A 23,502-nucleotide genomic window follows, 5' to 3' on the forward strand; every position below is an offset into this window, starting at 1 on the left:
TCTTCTTCACTTTCACCTCCTTGCCCTGCGCTCATCTTCTCCCCTCTCCTCACAGTGGCCAATCTGTCCACAGTGTGTCAAGAGATGTGTGCCGAAGCCCTCAGAAGCCTTGCCAAGTACAGCAAAGTGGAGGCTGGCAAACAAAAGAGCCTCAAAAGACACATCAGAGAGCTTTTTTATCTAGGAAATGTGTTTAATAGCTTGGCTCTTGAAGGACACTGCATGCGTGGAATTTGTGCAGGGTCACTGAATAGAGGAGAGCCTTCTGGCAATTCAGGTAACACAGCTCTCTCCGTTCAAATGAGATGAGTGACTAATGCGCTTTGGAGAAAATCATCTGACCCCAGCGAGAGAGCAAGCCTCTTCCTCGAATGTATTTCACGTAGTATATTGGCCAAAACAACGTCATTGGGTTATTTGTTCATGTGTTTTGGAATCACGCAACTTGATAGAAGAGAGTGTCATAGGACTGTTTAGTGGAGGTCCATAAATACTGGCACATGGATACATGACCTACCTGGTATTAGTCAATGTTAAGTGAAACAAAAAAATGTCAACAGCACCAAAATGACCTTTTGTATTTTCTCATCTCATCGCTGGGCCAAAAGTTGCCCTCTCTCTTCATGAAGCGCTCCTTCCCTCCCTCCCTCCCTCCCTCCCTCACTGTAAAGTTGCAAACAAAGGCCATGGTGTGTGCGCGCGCTTGGCTGCTTGACTTGCAGCCGTGATATCAACTTAAAGGTCAACACAGATTAAGGGAACAGAGAAGAAGAGAGTGAGGAAGAAGATCTGCTTTCACATGCAGCTGGCTTTCAAGGATCTTCACGCTCTCCCATTTTAGATTTCATTCACTTTACGTTGACTAGCAATCCATAGATATCAAGGTTGAAGGGACATGTTTTGCAATTCTGTTCAAATGATTCTTGTCCATTTGAAGCTGTCACATCGTTGACTACGATGGAATATTTGTTTCAAGTTAGTTCAAAATGACTTACTTATGTGGCTGAGGATATGATCAAATCGATTGTTGCGGACAGGTGGGTGAGCACATTCAAATGGACGGTTGTTCCAGAGATGTGTTATCAACTGTCAACAGAGACTCCAAAAAACAACAACATTAGAGTTCTGAGAAGCCTCAGGCGTGCGTCATGCTAACAGTCCTGAGAGATTGTAACACCTCACTGAAAACATTCAACGACACTGACTGATTGACCTTTTTTTACAGCTCAAGTACAGATGGAAAGCTCTTATCAATAGTTTCAAAAGTTTAGGAGATATCGTTGTGTTTAAGAGGTGCTGAAAGAGCAGGACGCTGTTTTTCAGCTGCATGCTGGGAATGTCCCTGACCTGAAGCAAGCAAGAAAACAATTTGGGGAGGCTCCCGCAAGGGCAATTCAATGACTTGTTGATCGACACATCACACAAGGCCGGCTGGGCGATAACGCTTTATCTCCAAAGAGATGAAGGAAATGCAGTGAACCTTGAGAAAGGCTGCCTCAATTGTTTTGGGGGAATTGACATGCAACCGTGTCATACAGATTTGACGCACAACACATCAAATGATATACTTTATTATGATCGTACATGAGTCAGGATCAATGCAAAGTAATATTCTCTTTCGTTTGGGTATGCATTTTCTCTTCAGAAAATGGTCTTTTGACACATAAATACGCGGCCGATTAGAAATGGCCTCATTTCACGTCAGTAAAGCTTTTGACCACGCCACCGACCGACCGACCGACCGACCGACCGACCGACCGTTCAGTACCTTAAAAAAGATCCCGACACCTCCAATGCTGAACACAGCTCAGTGTCCACCAAAGACAATCTCATACAACTATGTATATACACAAGATAAAAAAAATAACAGCTTTATCATACATTGTACAGCTCAACTTGTACCATTAGTCCAGCACATGTGTACGTACGGGAGAAAAGCAACGACTACATATTTGTAAAAGTCAACAACACTATGAGGTCAGAAGCATATAAATACACACACAAGAATGTACTCCAAATACATTTATATTACTCCATACATATCTATGTATAGGTTAAATACTGATGACTATGTTCGCAATTCATGACCGGACGACTAGAAAAATCCATTGTCTACTTTGGCAGCTGAGTTGTTTCACATTTAGCTGAGTCACCATTTTGCTAGCGAGCTGAGAGAGGACCAAGCGCGACTGATAAACAATAGTTTGACATTCATATATTATATCTCCATATGCAAACACGATCACTTCTTGCTATAGAGACTTGGATGCTGCTCACACAACTGTTAGCGGGGAATTCGACATCACTTGTGGTGAATCGGACTCAATAAATAAGCACTCAATGGGGATTTGATCCCTTTCCAAATCGTTCATGGGCCTGCCTCTGCCTGTATGGCAATAGCGTACGATAAGACTTCCAAGGTGATGACGCCGAACTTACCAGTAGTAAATCATCCGACAAATGGATTCATAGACACTTTGCTGATGAGAATGTAGCTTTGAATTTCAATTTTAGCAACACTGCTTATTTGTAGTGGCTCGATACTAAGCAATGTTTCCCCCAAAAGTATCGAAAAGCTGCCATTGTGAACACCGTACCAAATGAACACTACTGTCTGTTATTTGCATGAGATGAAATATATCAATGAATGAGTGCAGTCATAGCGTGTGTGTTTCTATTCACCCAAAAGAGATGATGCTCTCTATTTAGTGCACACAGAGACTGCTCGAATGGAATGAACCACAATGACAAGTAAAAGCATAGACTGCTTTGTAAGTGCATTGGCCTCATACAAATTGGAATGATTTCAATCACAGTGTCACCATGAGAACATAACTTGCTTAGTTAGTGAGGAGCTCTCATACATTCTGTACAAACACTTCACTTTTGGGGGAATGTTGGGCAAATAAAAAGGAATGGAAAGTGCCTTGCATGTCACGGCCGTGCCCGAGCACGCTCTTCCCTCAGCCGCACCCCTTCGTCACCGTAATGGCTGTCACCTGCTCCCTCTTGTTACCTTGTGTATTTAAACCCTGCCCGCCCGTATGCTCCTCCTTGTCGGTGTCTGCTGTTGCGGTCCGTCCGCAACAGTAGACACCGACAAGGAGGCACACGCAAACACACACGGGCGGGCGGGCAGTGTTCCTTTTCTTGTCGTCTGGTTTTCCCTCGGTCTGTCTGGAGGTTCACGGTTAGAATTGTATCCTTGTCCAAGTGGATTTCTGTCTGTCTGTCTGTTTGTCGGTCGGACTGTCTGTTTGCTGGCTGTGGGTCTTTCTCCCGTCTGTGTCGTGTGTTCCCCAACCTGCCTCCCTTCCAACTCCCTTTCCCTTCAATCAATCCCGGTTCAAGCTGCATTTGGTCGCCCTGGCTCCAATCCTTCCTGACATTGCAATGTTTCCATTGGATTCACTGATGTTTGAGATATGCTTCATTTAGGAAAGTGCAATGAATAGAACTTATGGATGGACCTGCAAGCTGGTAACATGAGCGTTTTGTGCTAAAGCTATCATTTGTAACATTTGGAATTGTATTTTTCTTCCATGAAACGCAAGGACACCCACAGAAAGCTCTGGGCAGCCCACTAATAGTGGGCTTGAGCACACGTCTCCAATGGGTAAAATGATGATGGAGGCTTTTCTCTTCGAGCTACTTGTTTGTTCAGCACATTTTCAATCACCTAATTGCCTATTTTGGTCGGAAAGAAATATTTCATGAAAGTTCTAATGTTTCTCAAATTCTTTCCTAGATGTGGATGCTCTCCATTGTAAATGTTGCTCCAGACAGAAGCCTGCCAGGAAAAAAGATGTGCGGGAGGTTTGACTTTGAAACAAATCCGTTTAATGAGCTGGATGTGCGCGTGCACAATACCACTTTGGTCAGACCCGACCGTACCTAGCTTATTCTTTCAAACGTAGTGGGGTAGCATCCAAGTCTTCCTAGCATGGAAAGGATGCTGCGTGTGGAGTTTGCATGTGGTGAACCACCTTCACACAATTAAGGCACCTTTGAAACCCCGGAGGGGTCAATGGGTTCTTCTCATAAGAAGAAAAGCAACGACGTGGAACGCCAAACTGGAGCCCAAAGAACAACATCCAGACCAAGGACAAAGCAAAAAAAAAAAACCAGCAAGGAATGAATGTCTATGGGAAAGAAATGTGACTTGTCCCCGTTTGGATGTCACAAAGCTCAAATGGTTAGTACCCCACGTTGATCTTGTTCTTATTGAGTTCTCTTTCTAGGTTCCCTATGAGTGTGTCGATGCTCTCCTGAAGGTCTCTCAGGTTCACCCTGTTGCTCAACACGGGGCTGATGTCCTGGATCTTCATGTAAGTTTGGTACGCGTGCTCCTTGTGCAGGCGCCGAGGCAAGATGTGCTCACACGCGCTTTCCTTCTCCTCCGACAGCCGCCTGTTGCCGGAACCCTCGTTCTTATCCTGCTTTGCCTCGTCTTCATCAGTCTCGTCTGGCTGCTCCTCCTCAGCCGCCGCCACCACATCCTCCTCCTCACTCAGAGTCTGCGAGTGCTCATCAGGGCCAGGGAGCTCCCGCGCGGCGGCGGCGTCGTCGTCGGCACAGTCAGGCTTTTCAAGCCCCTCGTCTCCGTCCGTGTCCTCCGAGGGCACGTCGTCATAATCGGCCTCTTCTTTGCCGTGAGGGAGCGGAAGCGTCTCGGCGGGGAAGTAGCTGTCGCCGCAGCCGCTCCAGTCGCCGGCGTAGCGGTTGCTCGGGCTGTCCAGGCGTCCCGCTTTGGGCCGCAGAACCCCCGCCATCCCCGCTTCGGTGAGGTTCAACACATGCGGCCGCTCTTTTCTCCGCCGCAGGGGAGGAACCATTGTCAGCGAGTCCAGGCCTTCAGGGGAGGAGGGCTGATTGGGAAGGTCCACCACTGGAGAGGAGAAAAAGAGCAAATAGCCTTCATCCATCACATCAGATGCAATTTCTTACTCCAGTAGAAAACAATACAAACGTAATCATGCGGTGTTGTAATTGACTCGTTGCAGTGGCCTGTGTGCACAGATCCACCAGGACTGGGACTGGGCAAGAAATCCAACTGGATTTGTGATTTTTGGCTTCTCGTGATCATAATAAAATGCTACAGGTGACGAAAGTGTGTATTTGCAAGTTCCAACAAATACTATGCCCTGAATGCACTTGACTGTGTTGCTTGCACAGCAAGTCAGTAGCAAGTGTTATTCTGCCCTCCCTGTGCTATTGATTGACATGCCACTTTACTGCAAAAGTAAACCCGCAACAAAAAGAATTCGACACACTGTGGGTCATGTTTTGGTCGATTGATGCTCATGCATTGGGCAGAACTTCATTCTTGTGCCAGCGCAAGTCTAGTCTAGCATGTTTCTGCTCATTTGGGTGTGCCGGCGCGCAAGGCAGCCTCGTCCCCGATAATTTGGTCAAGGAAAGTCTGCATTCGCTGTAAAGGCAGTTTTGCGCAGTGGCAATGGGTTAGATGACAATGCGTGATGGGTGAAACATTTTGAAGAATGCTAAAAATGCTACACTACTATTATTCATAGACACAAGGAAGGATATATGTAGCCATGAGCTCCTTACCTGGCCAGAGCTGCAGCAAGTAGTGCAAGACTTCAATGTGCTTCTTGAAGTGCAGCGCACTGGCTAGTTCCTCGGAGTCGATGAAGACGCGGTTGGTGTGACAAGATGCCTCCTGACGTTGGCTGAGCAACACGGGGCCAAAACACACGGCCAGGTTCTGGCATGTCATCTTGTTCACTTCCTGGTAGGACGCCACCAGCTTCAGGTGGTCAAGAAGTTTCCGCAACGTCATCTGACGCAGAGAACAAGACCAGTCAAGTCTGGTGCAGTTGGATAGCCGCCATGTGCAAGATTGTTCCATTGGAACAGATGAGTACAAAAATGGATGGCAGTGAAGATAAAGCCATGGCTGCCAACATATTCCTCACCCTCTCCACTTCCGGAAGGATGTCCAACAGGCCCACGGTGTGTTCGGAGTCGGCGTGGTCGTTCTCGCAACCGGCTGCTCCCATCCTCAGAGGTCTGGCGGCCATGGAGTCCAATACGGCCTCGTACAGCTGCTTGGTGATGAGAGGGTAGGGCAGCTCTCGTAGGTAGTCCTTTAATACGCCTGGCGGGAATAAACGAGATTGGTGAGCTGCTCCATCCACGGGGACTGCCTTGGCTTCCTCCACAACCATTTCTGTGGTGCATGAACACCTGGCAAGTGTGGCGGCTTCAGCCTCTAGCAGCTACACACAAATACTGTCTGTCTCCACAAAGCCCCTGAAGTATTGTTGGCACGTCATGCGGATAAGTACTGGAATGATGCAGGTTGCTGGCGGTGACACAAGATACGTATATTTGGTACAACTCCAGCAAATTTGCCTTGTGGCTTTTGAGTCGTCTTACTGACAGACAGACAGACAGACAGACAGACAGACAGACAGACAATCAAGCAAAGTCACGAGCAACAACAAAAACGGCTTGGCAGAGGTAATAAAGACAAAGTGTGTGATTTGCTATCATCTGAACTGGAACTCTTGAGACACACACACACATTGCGCATTCCTGAGGAAGCCAGTTGAAGAAAAACAACACAGTGAAAGAAGCGTACTGTCGTCAGGTTGATGGGCATCCTGACAAGTCCAATTTTAACAGGGCTTGAGGCAAACACGCACTTTCAACTTGTGCCCCCCCCCCCCCCCCGCCCCACTAATTGCATGGTCATGGTGTCTTACGAGTGCATTCAGGTGAAGTCGTGGCATGTTTGTGTTTTTTTCAAGCCCGAATAACATTCTTCAACGCTTCTGTTTTGGGTTATCTTCGTCACGTTAGGTCGGAAATCTGCTATGACCAGAACTGCGATAAGGAGTCGTAAACATTCATTCTCTTCTTCGCCTGGGAAGACGGACAGATTCCTCCAACAGATTACACTGAAATTCTTTGTGGACATTGTTTGGCTTCCTGTTATCCAGATCAAATATTTTGTGTGCAAATTCAAACCTGCTTGTGCTTGTCCATTGGCAAATCAGTTAATGTGGTTACATGGATGTCCGATCCAAGTGCACAAGAGTGCCAAGAGAACACAGCCGCACAAGTAAATCATTAGCCTGCTCTGAGTCAGTGTGTGTGTGTGTGTGCGCGTGCGTGTGTGTGTGTGCTTAGTACTTTGGTGTTTCAGGCCTTGTTAATGCCTGACACACATAATGCAAGTACTCTCTTGCTCACACACAAATACAGGTCAAGGTCATGGACTCAGGGGTGAGCAGGTGTGTTTCCCAGCAAGTGGTTCCCTTTCTCAGCCGAGCAGACAAATCACTTTTAAGGAGGAGGGAGGGCAAGCTAGCTCACAGGGGAGATGGAATCCATGTGAACATCCATTGTCACTACCTGGCCACTTGGGCCTGCCTTTGCGGTCTTGACGCAATCACACAGTAATCATTATCATTATCATCAGGTCAAGTCAATTTCAGGACTTTGAAGGAAGGTGGCATAAAATGCAAGGGGGCACAGCGCTACCTTTAACCTCTTGTTTCAACAAAGTTGAAGGTCAGCGCTGTAGCCAACACCACGGCTAGGGAACAAACACGGCCTTGTTCTCCATCCTGCAATTCTGCACGCCCCCACAGAAGGCTTTTTTTGGGTGTCAGAGGGGATGGATGTGTGTCCCTTCCTTGGTCTTCCCATTCTGCGCCATCCCCTCCAAAAACCTTCCGGCAAACCTTGGCCTTGTGTACTATGGTCAGAGTTGGTAAATCCATAGGCTGTGAACTTTTTGGGCACACCCGAGCGAGCAAGCCTGGCGCGCTTTCTAAAGGCTTTTCCTGAATCTCTGGGTTCAGCTAATCCCTCATGCATGAGCCAAATACCATCTGTGTTTGTTCGGCAACAAAGGAGCCACTTGTTAATGACTTTCCGCGTCTTCGCCGGACTACGGCCGGTGGCTGCGGGTAAAGAAAGGAAGCAGTCTATGGAAAAGATGGGGCAAATTAAAGAGCGTCATTTATGGCCAACACCGCTACTAGCTTCTGAAGGGCGCACAGGCAACACCGTTGGAAGGATAACCCTGAAGCTGGTGCCCAAGATATCACACCATCGACTCAACTGTCCACAACGGGCTCATCATTTTTTGTGCTGCTTTGAAATGGGATTGAAAAGAATGGCGGGCCACGCACTGAGCATGTTTTGCAAGCTTTGGATTGAACCCTGACCCCTGGATACTAATCCTCCGCTTTTAAATGAGCAGTGTGAGAAGCAGTGCTCTCAGCTCATACCTTTGCTTGCGCAGACCTCCTTAAGTTCACAGTGGAGTCAGAAATCGAAATGACAAGCTATTTATACACCCAGAAAAAAAAAAAAAAAACGTTGATAACTTGGTAGCGGTGCCATTTGTCGCTGCCCCCTTGCCCTCGTTCAGCCCCATACGCAAGCGGCTTGACAGAGCAAATGTCGGCAGCGAGCAAAAAGCAACAAGCTGCGCCGGTGCTGGGCCTTTTTTTCAAACTTGCTCAACTGTTAAGTGTGTTTTTTGCCCTGCCATGCAAATGCATGCGGATCAAAGCTGACATGATAGGACAACGCCTATGCGGGGCCTCTTCCTAAAACCAACACAGGCTCCTAAATGAACAGGGCAGGGCAGGGCAGGGCAGGGCAGGGCAGGGGGTTCCATGCTCTCTTCCTCTTTTTGTTGGCAGAAAATAATGATAAAGTCACCCCCCCCAGCAGCAGCAGCAGCAGCAGCAACAGCCATCACTCAATCCAAGTGACACTGCTTTTGGATATATGCCACAGTTGCAATTTCAAATTGGAAATATATGTATATACTACCAACACTGATCATTCTAAATCGACTAGCATTCAATGAAAGGTAATTGGCATTCAATGACTTGATGTAATGACATCTTATTGTACTTCTTCCACTTCCATTCATGGAGTAATGTGCAAAATACAACAACAACAACAAAAATGTCCTGATGTGAGTGACTTCAATGTGCCCGTGAAAGGACAGTGGAGAACATGTAGCAACTTGCCAAAGAAGGAATGACCAGAATGTACAGCACAGTCCGATAGTGAGCGTGTGTGGGCCCTTCCCTCCTGCTATGTTGACTCGTGGAATGCTTTTACAATAAACATCACACACTCGTGGAGACCCCCCCCGCGCACACACACACTTGCTGACCTATCTGGTGCAAACACACTATAGTTCAGACATGTCTTGGGGAGTTAGATGTCTCTTATTTGTGGCACCTGATCAGCTTCATTAGCAAAGCACCCACTTTGACTACTTGTTACCAATTTAGAATGAATATTTCTGAATGAAACATATGATTCGCCTGTGTTTGATAGGCTTTTTTGGATTGCCAATGTCATTGCTTTCCCTTCCTTCCTTGCTTGTTTACCTGTGATAACGTTGATGTCAGGATAGGTGTTTTCACACAGTCCCACGGCATAACTGTCTCTCTCAAAGGCCTCGCGTAGCTCCTTCTTTACAGCTGCAGAGCCGCAAAGACGGTACAGCCCCACCACCTGCAAACATGTGAAATGAGGGCAAGTAAACATACGCCCGCCACTCGCTCGCTCGCTCGCGTCAAACAAAAGTACAGCCTGAACAATCGCGTTCTGTCTCGTCCCGCTAGCTCGTTCAATGACCTTGTCGTTTCAGTGGGGGAGCGAAACGCATACAGTAAATGATTCAACGTGATGCATTTCATACAAATCAAATTTTGGAAACTTTTGACATTTGCTACTGAAAGCAGGCCCGGTTGTCCCCTGTTAGGATTAAGGCAGGCTTGTGACGTAGCGTCATTTCTCCTACATGCGTCTGTATGGTATGTGGCATGGCTGACCAACTGGTGTGGTTGCCCGAGCAACGTGTTAAGTCAGTGGGCTGTGAATGGTGAGCTGGACCCACTTTCACATAAAAGAAAAAAAAAGGAAAGGAAAGGATACACCCATATCACGGCTCTTTCCAGGCTCTATAGTAGAAGCACGAGAATGTCTCAGCGGGTCAAACTATTTCCGAGCTGAACTGCTTTTTTTAAATCTCACACGAGTGGGAGAGACAAGGACAGATTAGCTGAGGATTTAGCTTTGTGTGCAAGTAAACACAAGTCAGTGGGCACAATGAACAACTAGTCCATTCAGACAAAAAAGCCTGTTTAGTGGAGCACAGGCGGGTAACAGCTGTTAGCGGAAGAGGGCTTGCGCTTCGTACGCTGCGGCTGCCCAGCAACACGGTGGACGGAAGGAAGGAAGGAAGGAAGGAAGGAAGGAAGGAAGGAAGGAAGGAAGGAAGGAAGGAAGGAAGGAAGGAAGGAAGGAAGGAAGGAAGGAAGGAAGGAAGGAAGGAAGGACATGCCGCCGCAGCGGCAGGCCTGCCTGTATGCGGAGGTCAAACAAAACGGGTTTCGTTTCCGCAACAAGCGTGGCCACTCTTGGTCAGGCGCTGAGAGCAATGATGGGATCGGAGGGATTGGTGTTTCGTCTCAAATCAGTTGAACGACTCAACTATCAGTACCGCAAAGGAAGAGTGAAACGGATGCTTGACTTTATGAAGGCTCTTGAATGCTGGCCAAACGTCGTTCCGCCGACTCAGACCCACTATTACATCAATCAGAAAGACTACAACTGTTCAAAGTATCTTTGGATGGACCTCACATCATCCAGCATCTTAAAAGCTTGTCGAAGCCTGAGGTCATGTGATTGAAAGTGACTCTCACTAACAGCTTGCTTCAAAGAGCTGCACAATTATTAGGAAAAGCACACTGCACTCACTCCTTGCGTGTTTCAGTGACACCACGTGCAGATTCCGACGGGATCTGGTGTCAAGCCTCTGTCTGTCTGTCTGTCTATGGCCTAAGGGCTGCCTATCCTTTACTTGTCACTCGTACTGCTTGATCTCTGATGCATACGGACTCAACACAATCTTTCAATCATTAAAGAAAGACAGGAGCAAACCGGGGGCAGACAACAGAGACAGACAAAAACAGGGCGCAATCACAATCAACCTAGTCAAAGCAGGATGAATGACTCTCTTCAAGTTGTCCAAAACAAAGTGCACTCATATGAGTTGATTGGGACCAAAAATTGGGGCGGATTTATTCTCCGCTAACGGACAAAAAACACCAGTAAACAAAAACAGTAAGTACGTACCTTGGAAATCAAATAAAGAACCATTACAGCTGCCAGTAGTGCAAAAATAGCCGAGGGCAGGGTCGCTTGGCCGCCTTTTAATGTTTAGGAGAGGTTTCATGTTTGCCTGTTGGCCCAAGGCGGGCGGGCAGGCAGGCAGGCAGGCAGGCAGGCAGGCACTCGCTGCCCCTGGCATGTTGCAAACAATAGCCAAACACTATTACTGTCACTGAGTCCTAATTAGACGAAACCTTGTCGTCTCTTTCAAAACACTTAGGCTGGCTGGCTGCCTTTCAAAAATGCGCTGGGGTGGACATGATTTAGGAAAAATCCATCATCATCATCATCATCACATGACCGCACTCTTAATGCTTTCTCTTTGTGGCCTCAAGAAGCCGAGGACATTGGCTCCTTTTTGCATTCATCCTATGCTTGTGCCATTTATGGCCGCCGCGGGGAGAGAGAGCACTCACGGCACCCGTAGAGGATGTCGCTATTATTCCCTGCTCCCGGAGTAGATGGCCACCAAGTGAGTTGATGATGTAAGTCACTTTAGCCATGTACACGGACGAGTCATGCGTTTACGTTTGAATGGATGGCGATCCCGGTATTCCGAAATGAAATGAAAGGTAGGGCATTTTCGACGCTGACTCACTCACCTGGCAACCCCGCTTCTCAATCTCAGTGATGCATTTGCTAATCAGCAGCGGCACCGGGAGTCCGGTGTCTTCCCTCTCCACCACCCGCCACGCCTCCACACCAAAGACTTGGTGCTCCCTGCCGCCATCTGCGCCTCCATCCAAGGAATTCTGCCAGTGCTCCATCAGGTTCAACTTGACGTATATCAGCCCGCGGGGTTCCAGCTTGACCGCCAGCTGGTGGGAGCGTATCACCCTGAAGAGCGCGGGTAGGACCACCGTGCCGTGGCAGCAGACACGGTTTCTCCTGGGAGTGGGCTCCCAGCTGAACACCACCAGCTTCAAATGCTGGGCGTTCTCCAGCTCGATGTTGAAGGTGTGGTCCATACCCAAGAAGGTAGTTCGGCAGGTAAGGAGCGCCGTCCGTGCTTTATTGACCGAGTCCACCTGAATGGCGCAGTAGACATCGCGAGAGTCCACGCGAGGCGGTTTGAGGTCCTCGGCGCCGTAAAAGTGCAGGCTCATCAGTCCCGAGATGTACTGGCTACATTTGGGCTGCTCTGTGAAGCTGTAATGGCGGAAAGCATCGATGTCCAAATCGGTACCGTTTGCTTTGGAGCTTCCGCTCGCTCCTTCCACGTGATTATATCGGCATTCCTTGGCCTCGACGGAAGTGCGCTTCCCGGATTTGGCCACCAGCTCCGGTGAATCGCCGTCGCTTAAATATCCACCTTTACTGGCAGATTTGGAGCCGCCGCCGCCGACGCCAGCGCCGACGCCAGCGCCGCCGCCGTTGTTTTTCTTCTTACCGAAGCTGTGTTGCGTGGACACGCTGCTGTCCAAGTGGTAGCGTGAGATCACGTTTCGGCTGGCGAGCCCGGCGCCAGATAGAGCCGATCGCTGAGGGCAAGTGGCTTCAATCCCCACAGCTGGAGCGCGAAGTGATTGGGACCTGGGCTCTGAAGGAGCACCTCCATTGCCGCCGCCGCCGCTGCTTTGACCCTTGACGCTGAGTTTCCGGCTGAGTTCTGGAAGCTTCTTCATCTTCATGGAAAGTTTCCTGACGGTGCGGGGGGATTTGATCTTGTCTGGGAATGACCAGTTGATGGAGCTGCTCTTCTTAGTAGGGTTTGGGCTGGAAGGAGGGGAGAATCCAACACTATTGGGAAAGTCGGGAACATCTACAAAGGCAATGAGAAAGTCATGAGAAGTTAAACGTTGCCCTCGATACAATATGTTACGGTTCTTGCAAGGGAAAAGAAAGCAGACTCAGATTAGGGTTATTGGAATTTGCCCACTCATATTATTTTGGTGACGGTTAGCTTAGAAAGGAAAACACATGATTATCTGGATTCAGAGAGTTTCCCCCGTCATGTACCTTTCCACCTTGTAGCTTGGGAGGTGCAGGATTAGGCACGTATCACATGACTTGGCAAGTCCCTCATTTGGATCCACTGAAGAAGGCCTAAATGATTCTGATCTCTTTAGGCATTCCCTTCTGTTAAAAGATCCTCATCAACTAATGCATTTGATGATTTTATTCATCCTTTTAAATGACATAACATGATGATAAACATTAGTTGTGTGGTGCAAAGAGAAAAGAAGAGGGATAGTTTGACTGGGCCAATTTTACTAGCTCTATTTTTAGAGGGAGCCTGGAGTCTTATTTTGGATCTCGCAAGTGAGAGGGAGGCAGAGGTGCAGGAAAGGGATGGGTTGGGTTGGGTTGGGCTGGGTTGGGCTGGGCTGGGGGACAAAGACGCCCCTTGTCCACCCACGCACTGAGACTTGTGTATGTTGAACTGGAGAGCCGGCCGTGCGGCCGTGCGGCTGCTGCTGCTGCTGCTGCTGAATGTACAAGTGAACAGTGCTGTGTGGTGTGGTGTGGTGTGGTGAACATGGGCTGGCTGGTGAAAATCCAACAACGAGGGAGGGGTCGGTCTTTCACACACACACGGACGGCCTGGTCAAATTTGTTTTCCACTACCTTACAAAGGATGACATTATTCCCGCAGCCATTACACGTGTGAAAAACATTTCACGAAAGGAGCTCAAAACAGTGCCAAGTAAGGCATCATCCGGCCACGTTGACTCGCGAGCCTTACGTCTTTCCGATGGCAAATAGGGCTGCAGTTATTGAAAAAATAACTATATTTATCTGGCCTATGTATGACCCGAAGTTGCCATCTAACACCAGACTATGGAATGTTGTTCTTACAACTTTGCTCCCCTGTTCCCCCCCAGCCAAACCATGCAGTCGTCCGCCAAGATCAGATTCTTGATTTTAACTCTGAGACTGTAGCTCGGGCGGGTGTAACTTTAGCAGCGTGGCTTCAATCTCGAATGCAGCAGACAGTGACGGCAAAACAACACCCGAGAAAAAAAAAAGACAAAAAAAACCTCTGGTCCCATGCCAAGTGAGATTCCACAACCTGGCAGCAAAGAGAAGATGAGATTGGGAATGCACCATGCTTGCTCACTGAGTCCATCAAAGATGATTTTCAAAGAGAGCTTTCAAATGGACAAAAAGCCAGTCAATAGGCAGAACACGAGGAGTCTGGAGTGCATCCGCTGAGGAGGTAAAGAAGCAGCCCATTGAATGGAGCAAAACCATTGTCAGAGCCATCAGAGAGCACATCTGCACTTCTTCATTCATTCATTCATTCATTCATTCATTCATTCATTCATTTGCCAGACGACTTATTTGTGCGCGCAATGGATGAAAGGCCTGTCCAATGTGTAACGCACTGATAATCTTGAAGAATCAAAAGCAGAAGACACACACTCACTCGATGGATGGTCTTGAGTGAGTGCAGAGCCACACTATGGCTCTGCTCACATGTTCGCAAACAGACTTGGCTTGAATTTGCGCAGATGAAGGGAAAAAGGTCAAAGGCAATGTTTCTTTTTACATTTACTGTGGTTACCATAGCTATGCGCATTGCTATCATCGACATGATGTTGACGCTGTAAAAGGCACTACTGTGACACTTTCACACAGTATCAGAAGATCCATGTTGCCTACGCTTGCTATTGTCTATTTCGGGATATTGAGCGGGATTTACAAAAGCACACTTAAGGCTTGTTGAAATTAGCCTTTGAATAATCAGATGCTGAAGATTCATTCATAAAGGCTATTCAGGTCTGCTTCAAAAAATAGCTGACAGATCAATTATCCACCAGTCACTCCAAATGCCTTGTGGAATAGAAAAGATCATTCTGATTTATTTAGCAACAACAAATGAAAGAAGAGTGTGTTCCTTGGCAGGCGCTGTGAGCCCAAAGCCTCTTTATCTGATTCATCGCTGGAAAGTGTCCTGCCTGCACTGCAGTGTAACACAATGCTCTGTTCTGAAAAGCTTCCAGTTGGCCCAATGCTACATCCTCTCCAGGCTTGGCAAAAAATAGCAAGGTTTTTTTTTTTTTTTTTTTTTGGGGGGGGGGAATGAATGAATAAGAATATTGGCAAACAACCAGGAGGGGGATGTGGAGGGAAAAAAAAGCTACCACAACAAACTCACACAGAGGTGGATTTTGTTGACATCATTAAGGGACATTTGAAAAAGTTCAGCAAATGTTTTGCTAATGACTTCACACAGCAACTGTGTTTTCATGACTGAAAATGCAAACTGTCAGGGTCCGGGAGGTTTTTTCCCTTTTCCACAGGGGGCAGCCGTGAGCAGAGTGGCTGCTCCCCACAGGTGTGGCTGATCAGGCTGGAAGGCTTTTAAGGAGCATGCTGCCAGCAACTCAGTGCCTGCCTATGTGATCTCCTCCATGGCTGTGCCTCTAGCGATTAGCTTAGCCAAATCAACCCTACTCGTTAGTCTGCGCTGAGTCTCCGGTCTGACTTGTTTTCCACAAACTCTGACTCTTTGTTGTTGCCTTCCAGCTCTCGGACCTCCGACGGGCTCCGCTCTGCTCAGACCGAAGCCCTGGCGCTCCACCATCACAGCTCCGATTCCGCTATTGCTTCCTCAATAAAGACTCCGCATCCATCTGGGACTCCTGCATGTGGGTCAAACAAATCGCTAAAAGCGTGACACAAACCATACCAAATAGTTTCTGTGTTGATGAAAGTGTGCAGTGTAGGCATGTGTGGCATGATTTGTTGAGTTGACTCATTTGATTTGATCCCAAATCCAGAGAAGCAAAATTCCTGGACCACGCAAGACACACCAAAAGTCAGAAGGGCAATTGAGTCAAGAAAATGGCTCAGTCGCTGCACAACGACCAATAACTTGCATTTCAGTTAGCAACTCAGATTTCTAACCTCATTCCTCTTTGTTGCAGTCAAAGCTAGTATTCCATTTGCTCCGCACACCCAAACTACTCAGTCAGCCTTGAGCGAGTAAAGGGCTGTTTGCGTGCCATAGAAAAGTCTTGTGAAGTCCTAATGACAAGCTTCGCTCAACATTTGCTCCAAACTACCATGTTGACACATCAGAAAGCATAAGTCGGAAGTTAGGAAGGAAAGAGCAGAAAGGAGCCCAGCTTAGCAAGAGACTAAGAGTCGTGTGCTGCCTGTCATTGTGGAGAGCTTAACAATTTGCTTTCACAACATTTCATTCACTCCTTCTTGGGCCTTGATAGTTTGGAAGGAATTGACTTCACATTTGACGGTGGTTTAGTCATAGTTTATGTTCAATCGATTTGACCATGTAAATTATTCCCTTCTGTGATGCAGCAGCAGCAGCAGCAGCAGCACCAAACAAAAGCGCTAGCCTCAAAATGTTGGACTAGAGGCCATAAAGGCATTCATTCCATCATGATTTTTTTCTTTTGCAGACTTACCAACAGATTTGCTGGTGCAGGGCCCTCCCTCCTCCTGAGCTTTCTGTCTGTCTGTCCAATGGCCGGCATTTCCTTCCCCGAGCGAGTCCGGCCCGCCGCTCTCCAAGGTCCTCCCGTTGCTGTCGAGCAGTCGGACGGAGGCTCTGTTGGACACCTCCGGCTCGTCATCCTCGGGAATGGGGTTGTACCAGATCTCGCCTTCGTCGTCGGCATCGTTCTCTTCTGCTGGGTCCACGCTCACCTCCGTTCAAAAAGGAGCCAAAGCAAAAGCAAAATAAGCATGATGTAAAACGTACTGTAACTTTCGACTATTAGCAAACAAGAAGTAGCTTTCGATCTCCCGCTAGCCTGATGTGAGCAAGATCAAGCTTATTATCTTTAACCACCAAAGCAAATGAGGAATTTCTTGAAGCTGTTCTCCATTACGGCAAGGCCGTGAGATTAACCTCGGGTAGATGCAGGTGGGCGGGCCGCGAAGCTGGCGGTGCCCCCCCTGAACTTGTCAATTGCTCCGGAGAAGGACTGGGCGGAGGTGGCGGCGGCGGCGGCTGCTGTGGCTGTGAGTAGGCCAGGCCGAGCTCCTCCTCAGCTCCCGGCTTGCCAGCTTGCAGCTCATCCTTAGTGCAATGGTTGTTTCCGAGGGTGCTCTGCTGCAGCCAGTTGCGCTTCTTGCCGACTGTGATGGTGTGGAGGTGCGGTCGCCACGCCGAAAGCTCATTGGCCCTGGCAGCCTCTTGCCATGGGGCATTCTCAGTGAGAGCTGCTGAATGTGCAATAGAAGGAGGAGGTTAGAGAATACAAAGGTTACGTCACATGCCAGGAGACATTTGAACCAGATGAATCAGGATAGTCGTCTGTCCGTCTGTCCGTCCGTCCATCCATCCATCCATCCATCCATCCATCCATCCATCCATCCATCCATCCATCCATCCATCCATCCATCCATCCATCCATCCATCCATCCATCCATCCATCCATCCATCCATCCATCCATCCATCTTGGATTGGTCGCCAGGCAATCACAGAGCACACAGAGACAAACAAGCATTAGCGCTCACATTCACACGGCGTGCTGGCCACCACATCGCCGTGCTGCTGATGAGCGCTTGATTATGCTCAACAATGTCAAATTCACTCTTAATCCAGATTGACTAAAATGTCATTCATGCCCTGTAACGTTGACGAAAACATCTGTATCATGAAACCAAAGTACACAAATAGATGAAGATATGATAGTTGGATGTGTAAACAGACAATTGGAATGTAGCTCTATATATATATATATATATATATATATATATATATATATATATATATATATATATATATATATATATATATATATATATATATATACTATATGAAAGTGGAAGGATTTGCCCAGAGCAGATGGGCAGGCTTGATTTTGCTTTCTGCTTCCATCATTGGAAAAATATGTGTTAAAGGGAAGGAAGAAAGAAGGAAGGGTGCTGAGGGAAGTGCCTTGCTCCAACTTGTAGACCAGAAACATTGGAAAGCCTCTTTTAGTCTTTGTCAAGACCCTCCACATTCTTTGATGAGGCAACTTTTAGCTTTTTTGTATTTGCCAGCAAATGATGGACGGCAAAAGCGGTAACACATCTCTGTCGTCATCCACAGAGCCATTCAACATCGATTCAGCATTGCTGCCGGTGGAAGGAGCACACGGAGTACTTTGGAGAGTGTGTGGTTGGAAAACATCTGTGACTTGAAGCACAGAAAGGCCAAAATGGCTTCTCAACATGACACAACAAAGAGTTGGCTGCTGTCAGTCCGCAAACTTCTTTCCACCTCGGTAATATGAGAAGCGTCGAAAAGCCCACTATGGAATTATTCATTATGTCGGACTCCTTCAAATATATTTGTGATGGACTGAGAAATGAGGAGAGTTGGAAGGTCATGCTTTCCTGCCATTTCGGAGCCTAAAAGAGGGAGGGCTGAGCCTTTTCCTGAAAGAAAGAAAGAAAGAAAGAAAGAAAGAAAGAAAGAAAGAAAGAAAGAAAGAAAGAAAGAAAGAAAGAAAGAAAGAAAGAAAGAAAGAAAGAAAGAAAACTGCTTTCGAGTTACAAAACCCTAACCACTCCATGTGAGAGGATTGGTCAAGCTTGCAAAAAAGCCACACCTCCACTCGCGTCCAAGCTGCCGTGCTGGAACAAGAGGATGCCTCTGTGTGGAGTTGTTGTCAGCGTGCCTACTTTGAGGGGTCTTTCATAACTGGGAAGAAGACCAACGTGTGCTGACACGAGCAGCATTCCAGACAACAGCTCACGGATGCAGCCCAAAAGCTGTCTCAAAATATTCGATGGATGGATGGATGGATGGATGGATGGATGGATGGATGGATGGATGGATGGATGGATGGATGGATGGATGGATGGATGGATGGATGGATGGATGGATGGATGGATGGATGGATGGATGGATGGATGGATGGATGGATGGATGGATGGATGGATGGATGGATGGATGGATGGATGGATGGATGGATGGATGGATGGATGGATGGATGGATGGATGGACGGACCTTAGGACGAAGATTTGCTGTTATTTATTTCAGTTGATGTATGTGACAAAGTGGCAACCGAGGTGGGTCGGGAAAGAAAAGGCACGCAGCCATGAGAGATTGATGGAAGACATATTTTGTCTTGCTTCTTTTTCTATTTGGGGCAAACGAGTTGAAGACCATTTGCATAACAGAGCTGCACAAGCTGCTTCTCTGCGGCGAGCCTACATAAATCTCACACTCCTTGAAGGTAACAGATGGTCAGAGCACAATAATAGAAGGTTTGCGTGTCTGTGTGGGAGGAAGCCAGATGAGGTGGCGCTGGGATGACAACTCTTACGCTTTGGCGAGAGAGAGCTAAAAACAGAGGAAAGCTTATTTCCTGGATGTACTATTCAAAAGCTGTAGTAGCGCTGCCACGCCACTAAAGCTCGCTCGAATTAGATTGTCAATCGAAATCTCCTAAGTGACGACGGCTTTGCTTTCTCCTTGATCCACTTTCCCACCAGCTTCCCTTTTCTGTTGTGTACAGCCTTTGGGGCTCCTTTTCAAACAGGGATCGCCATACATTCCTGTAGATCAACATTGATATGCTAATGAGTCGATTTGAGTAAAGGCCAGAGATCGTTTGGGCTTACGTCACACGTCAACACCGTGGTGTCTTGGCAGCCTGCTTCAATGCATCCGATACTTGAGGGCCAAAAAATGTACTACTGTACTAAACAAGGCGCTCTGATGACCTATTTACTGATCAAAAAAAAAAAAAAAAAGAATGGAGGCATTTACTCTCACTTAGCTCATTAAGGGTGCTGGCAAAAATCCCCATGCCTCAGCTTTCTCCACAAACGTAGCATTCCGATATCGGAAGCTGCCTTTCTCCACAAAGGCGTACAAACGCATCAGACGGACGAGCAACATTTGAGAAAGGAAATGTCGTTTCCGCCAGCTAAATATAACCATTGTGACAAGCGGCGTTGCGCTTCGCATTGTGCTGTCATTGTTATTTGGAATCCCCGGCGCAAGCAGACATTGTTCATTCATGGGGTGAAAGTGACGCCACGCAAACAAGTTAAACAGCAGGAATGGCATCCCAAAAATTCAATCCTTTAAATGCAAGTTACCATGGAGCTGCCCTGAGTTAATGACTGGGGAGGAAGGCAACATGACAGCCCAACCCCCTTTCCCTTCCCTTCCCTTCAAGCCGAGAGTTAGTGCACTGGCTCCTCTTCTGCTTTGGATTCCTCTGGCCACAGCTGTGGAAATGCTCAGGGGCAGACGCTGGGGAATATCGATTCGATTCAACAAAATAAAAGGAGACAAATGAAGACTTCAAGTATTGCCAGCGTGCGCACACACACATTGGCAATGTCTTGGGTGTTCTTGATCATCCATTTACAGTATGTACACCTCGTTGAAGTTGATATGGAAAGATATGAGTATTTATTTGAGTCACTTTTGCTCTGGTGGAGGAATATTGATGGGAACATCTTTGGGAAACTCTGGATTGGTGAGCCAATGGCGTAGGCCGAGCCAGAGGCAAGCCTTCCTCTGCTCGTATCTATTTCCAGCAACACATCACTGACAAGTGAACAACAGGCAGGCAGGCAGGCAGGCAGGCAGACAGGCAGACAGGCAGACAGGCAGCTCAACTATTTGCTCTGCAAGGGCTCACGTGCTGAGCCAAACGTGCGCTTCACAAAGTAAATAAACCTTTGGAGATTTGGATACATTGAGAGTCAAGAGATTTGCTGACAAAAAAAAAAATCAAAGATGTTTAAATCCAATGCGGACAGTTTCATGATACAAAGGTTTTCACTCTTTTGAACTAACACATTTTGTACATAACCAAATGGCATTCTCACACACACACACAGACACACACACACACACACACACGCACGCACACACACACACACACACACACACACAGTCGCGCGCAAATCCCATCACCAACATCAGAAAAAGTCCAACGGTGAGAATGAGTTAGTTGTTACTGGTCTATCCCATGGAAAATGGCTGTGCTATGAATTGAGTGTTAAAATGCGCCCACTACATTAGTTGGAAGAAGAACCCGCCACCAGTTAGAGAATCGAAAGCAAAGAGCTGCCTTTGCTTTGCATCCACAAGAGGAGGAGTGCCACCAGGCCAAGGGAGGGATGGAGGCAGGAGTGTTTGTTCTAGGAGTCGATAGGAATCGTACAGGAAGGAGGCTGATTTGATCTGAGATCCACGGGAGTTGCGGCCACTCCGTGCCGTGCCGCGCCGGGACGGGACGGGCCGTTCGGCCATCCTACCTGAAAGCTGCGCTGTCTTGCTCGCAGGGGACGTGAGAGATTTTACCGTTGGGCTGGCCCGATGACAGGGACCTTCTATGCGTTGCTTCATTTCAGACGACAACAGGCGACCTTTGTGCATCCACTCTTGCATCTTGTTGACCGTCACGCCGTAGCCCTTGTTAACTAAGTTGCCCCCCTGCGCTAGCTTGTTATCGTGAGCAGGAGGCGCCCATCCGTCCGGGTTGCCATCCGAAGAACCCGTAAGGCTGTCGAGCGAACCGCTGCTTTCAACAACCTCGCCGACCGCTTGAAAAGGCTCGTCGTGGTCGCCAGCGTTGAAGACCGGCGGCAGCTCATGGGCTCTTCGAACTTCAGCATCGTCGCTGTCCTCGTCTGATCTTAGCTCTGAAATCAGGTCTGGACCCTTTCCGAGAGGATGGATGCGCTGCAAAGGTCCAAGTGGACGCCTGATGTCTCCCTCGCTAGCAGAGCGCACTAAAGTAGCTTTGACCTGAGTTGAGCTGAGATTGAGCAAGCTCTTACTGTCTAGTCTGCTTTTGAGGCCTGACTGGATGTTTCCTCCGGCCAGACACAGGAGCAAGGAATCCGTGTCAGACACCGGCTGGGCGCCCCCAGAGGACCAGGAGTCGCTGTCCACGTTTCTGGCCCCCGAGCACAAACTGTCCCTGGAGCGGCTACTACAGGAGGAGGTGCTGTGACGCTGGCTTAAAGCCTGCTGCTCCAAATGGATACCATTCATGGCGTTGATCAGGAGGTAATAAGCCTCTTTCAGCTGGTTGCGTAGCCTGTCTGTTTCCTGGGCGCCGCGGCTCTCGTCAGCCTGCCCTTCATCCTGAACCATCTGAGGCGGCGGCGTCATAACGTCTCCTCCGTCGCCTGCGCTTTTGCGTCTGCTTTCGTAGAAGGGCAGGATCTCATTATCGTAATAATCGTCGTCTTCGCTGTCTAAAGGATGCTTGACCACGGATGCCACGCTAATGTCGCATAAGTGGAGCTCAGTTGGGAAGAAGGCCGGGCTTCGCAGACGGCCCCTGGAGTCCCCCGAGTGTGCGGGCTCGAGGATTTCAACGAAGGTTTCTTCTGTTTGAGCAGGGACCGGATTCGCTGTGTCCAAACTTTGCTCGTTGGCCTTACGTGCTGTATTGACAGCAAGGACACTTGCCGACTCCTTTTGGACAAGAGGTTGGCAACGAGAAGTAGTGCGGTGCACACTCGGTGCATAGGAATAAATATGATAGGAATTGTCCCCGAAGCCAATTGAATCCCCCACGCTGCATTGCCATGGGACCGAGATGAAGTATTTCTTCCTCCTCTTCCTCCTCCGGCCAGGCGTTGTTTCTCCAAAGGACATGGTGATGGTGTCATCGCACGCGTGCTCCCAGTGGGCCGCATGAGCGTCTGGAATGGCAAAGTGAAGTGAGCCTGCCCCCGGGAGCTGCCCATTAAGCCTGCCCGTGCCCCCGCTGCTGAGCAACGGCGGACGTGAGCCGGCTATCTCCGCTGACGCACTCAGCCGGAGCAAGTCAACCCCCGTGCTTTGCGCCACTGGGCCGTCAAAACAATTCTCGTACGTGCTCATTCTCTCCGCTGCGGCTGCGTAATCCATGCCTGATAGCGTGACTACCACCGGGTGAGCCTCGACCGGCTCTCGCTGCATTTGCAAAACTTTTTCTTTACCTTCTCGGCCCTCATTCGCGGTGGCGGCAGTGGCGGCAGTGGCGGAGCTCAATCCCAATCCAGCGCGGAGCGTCTCTCCCTTCTTGTTTTTTTTCCCACGGAGTTTCGCTAGTAAAGTCCTCCGCAGAGGATCAGCCATTCCTTTCCTTTGCCCCCGAAATGTGCTTCAATTCCTTTCAACACGTTGGCTCCAGAAGTAAAGTGTCGAATGAGTGCTCCTTTCTCGCCGCAGCGATCTGGGCTTGCTGGAGCCTCGTCTCCATTCTGTGCTGTCACCTCAGCCGCACTGGCGGCCGCCGACACATAAAGCGCACTGGCTGCAGCCTGCATGCCGAAACTCGCCCGCACTCTCTCTCTCTCTCTCTCTCTCTCTCTCTCGCTCTCTCTCTCTCTCTCGCTCTCGCTCTCTCTCTCTCTCTCTCTCTCGCTCTCTCTCTCTCTCTCTCTCATA

General features: G+C 48.4%; 1 protein-coding gene and 2 long non-coding RNA genes across 4 annotated transcripts; 2 read left to right on the forward strand and 1 right to left on the reverse strand.

Moving 5' to 3' along the window:
• Positions 1-1,555: 1,555 nt before the first annotated feature.
• Positions 1,556-23,395, reverse strand: syde2 (synapse defective 1, Rho GTPase, homolog 2 (C. elegans)). 2 transcript variants are annotated; one of them, XM_049732056.2, is made up of 8 exons: positions 21,372-23,395; positions 17,003-17,316; positions 16,557-16,797; positions 11,784-12,943; positions 9,393-9,519; positions 5,940-6,121; positions 5,572-5,803; positions 1,556-4,888 (listed from the first exon to the last, which is right to left on the reverse strand). In XM_049732056.2, exons 1-8 carry the CDS (start codon positions 23,188-23,190, stop codon positions 4,197-4,199), a joined length of 4,767 nt encoding a protein of 1,588 aa, XP_049588013.1. In that variant the 5' UTR covers positions 23,191-23,395; the 3' UTR covers positions 1,556-4,196. The 2 variants fall into 2 exon arrangements, with proteins under 2 accessions (XP_049588013.1, XP_049588012.1); XM_049732055.2 differs by having other exon boundaries at positions 17,003-17,319.
• LOC125976136 (uncharacterized) lies at positions 4,179-5,110 on the forward strand. Its single transcript, XR_007484184.1, has 2 exons — positions 4,179-4,328; positions 4,407-5,110. It is a non-coding gene; the product is annotated as an uncharacterized lncRNA (long non-coding RNA).
• On the forward strand, positions 15,400-18,516 carry LOC137840714 (uncharacterized). Its single transcript, XR_011087637.1, has 2 exons — positions 15,400-15,776; positions 16,551-18,516. It is a non-coding gene; the product is annotated as an uncharacterized lncRNA (long non-coding RNA).
• Positions 23,396-23,502: the final 107 nt, after the last annotated feature.

Source organism: Syngnathus scovelli, chromosome 10 (assembly GCF_024217435.2).
Source record: "Syngnathus scovelli strain Florida chromosome 10, RoL_Ssco_1.2, whole genome shotgun sequence".
Taxonomy (NCBI): domain Eukaryota; kingdom Metazoa; phylum Chordata; class Actinopteri; order Syngnathiformes; family Syngnathidae; genus Syngnathus; species Syngnathus scovelli.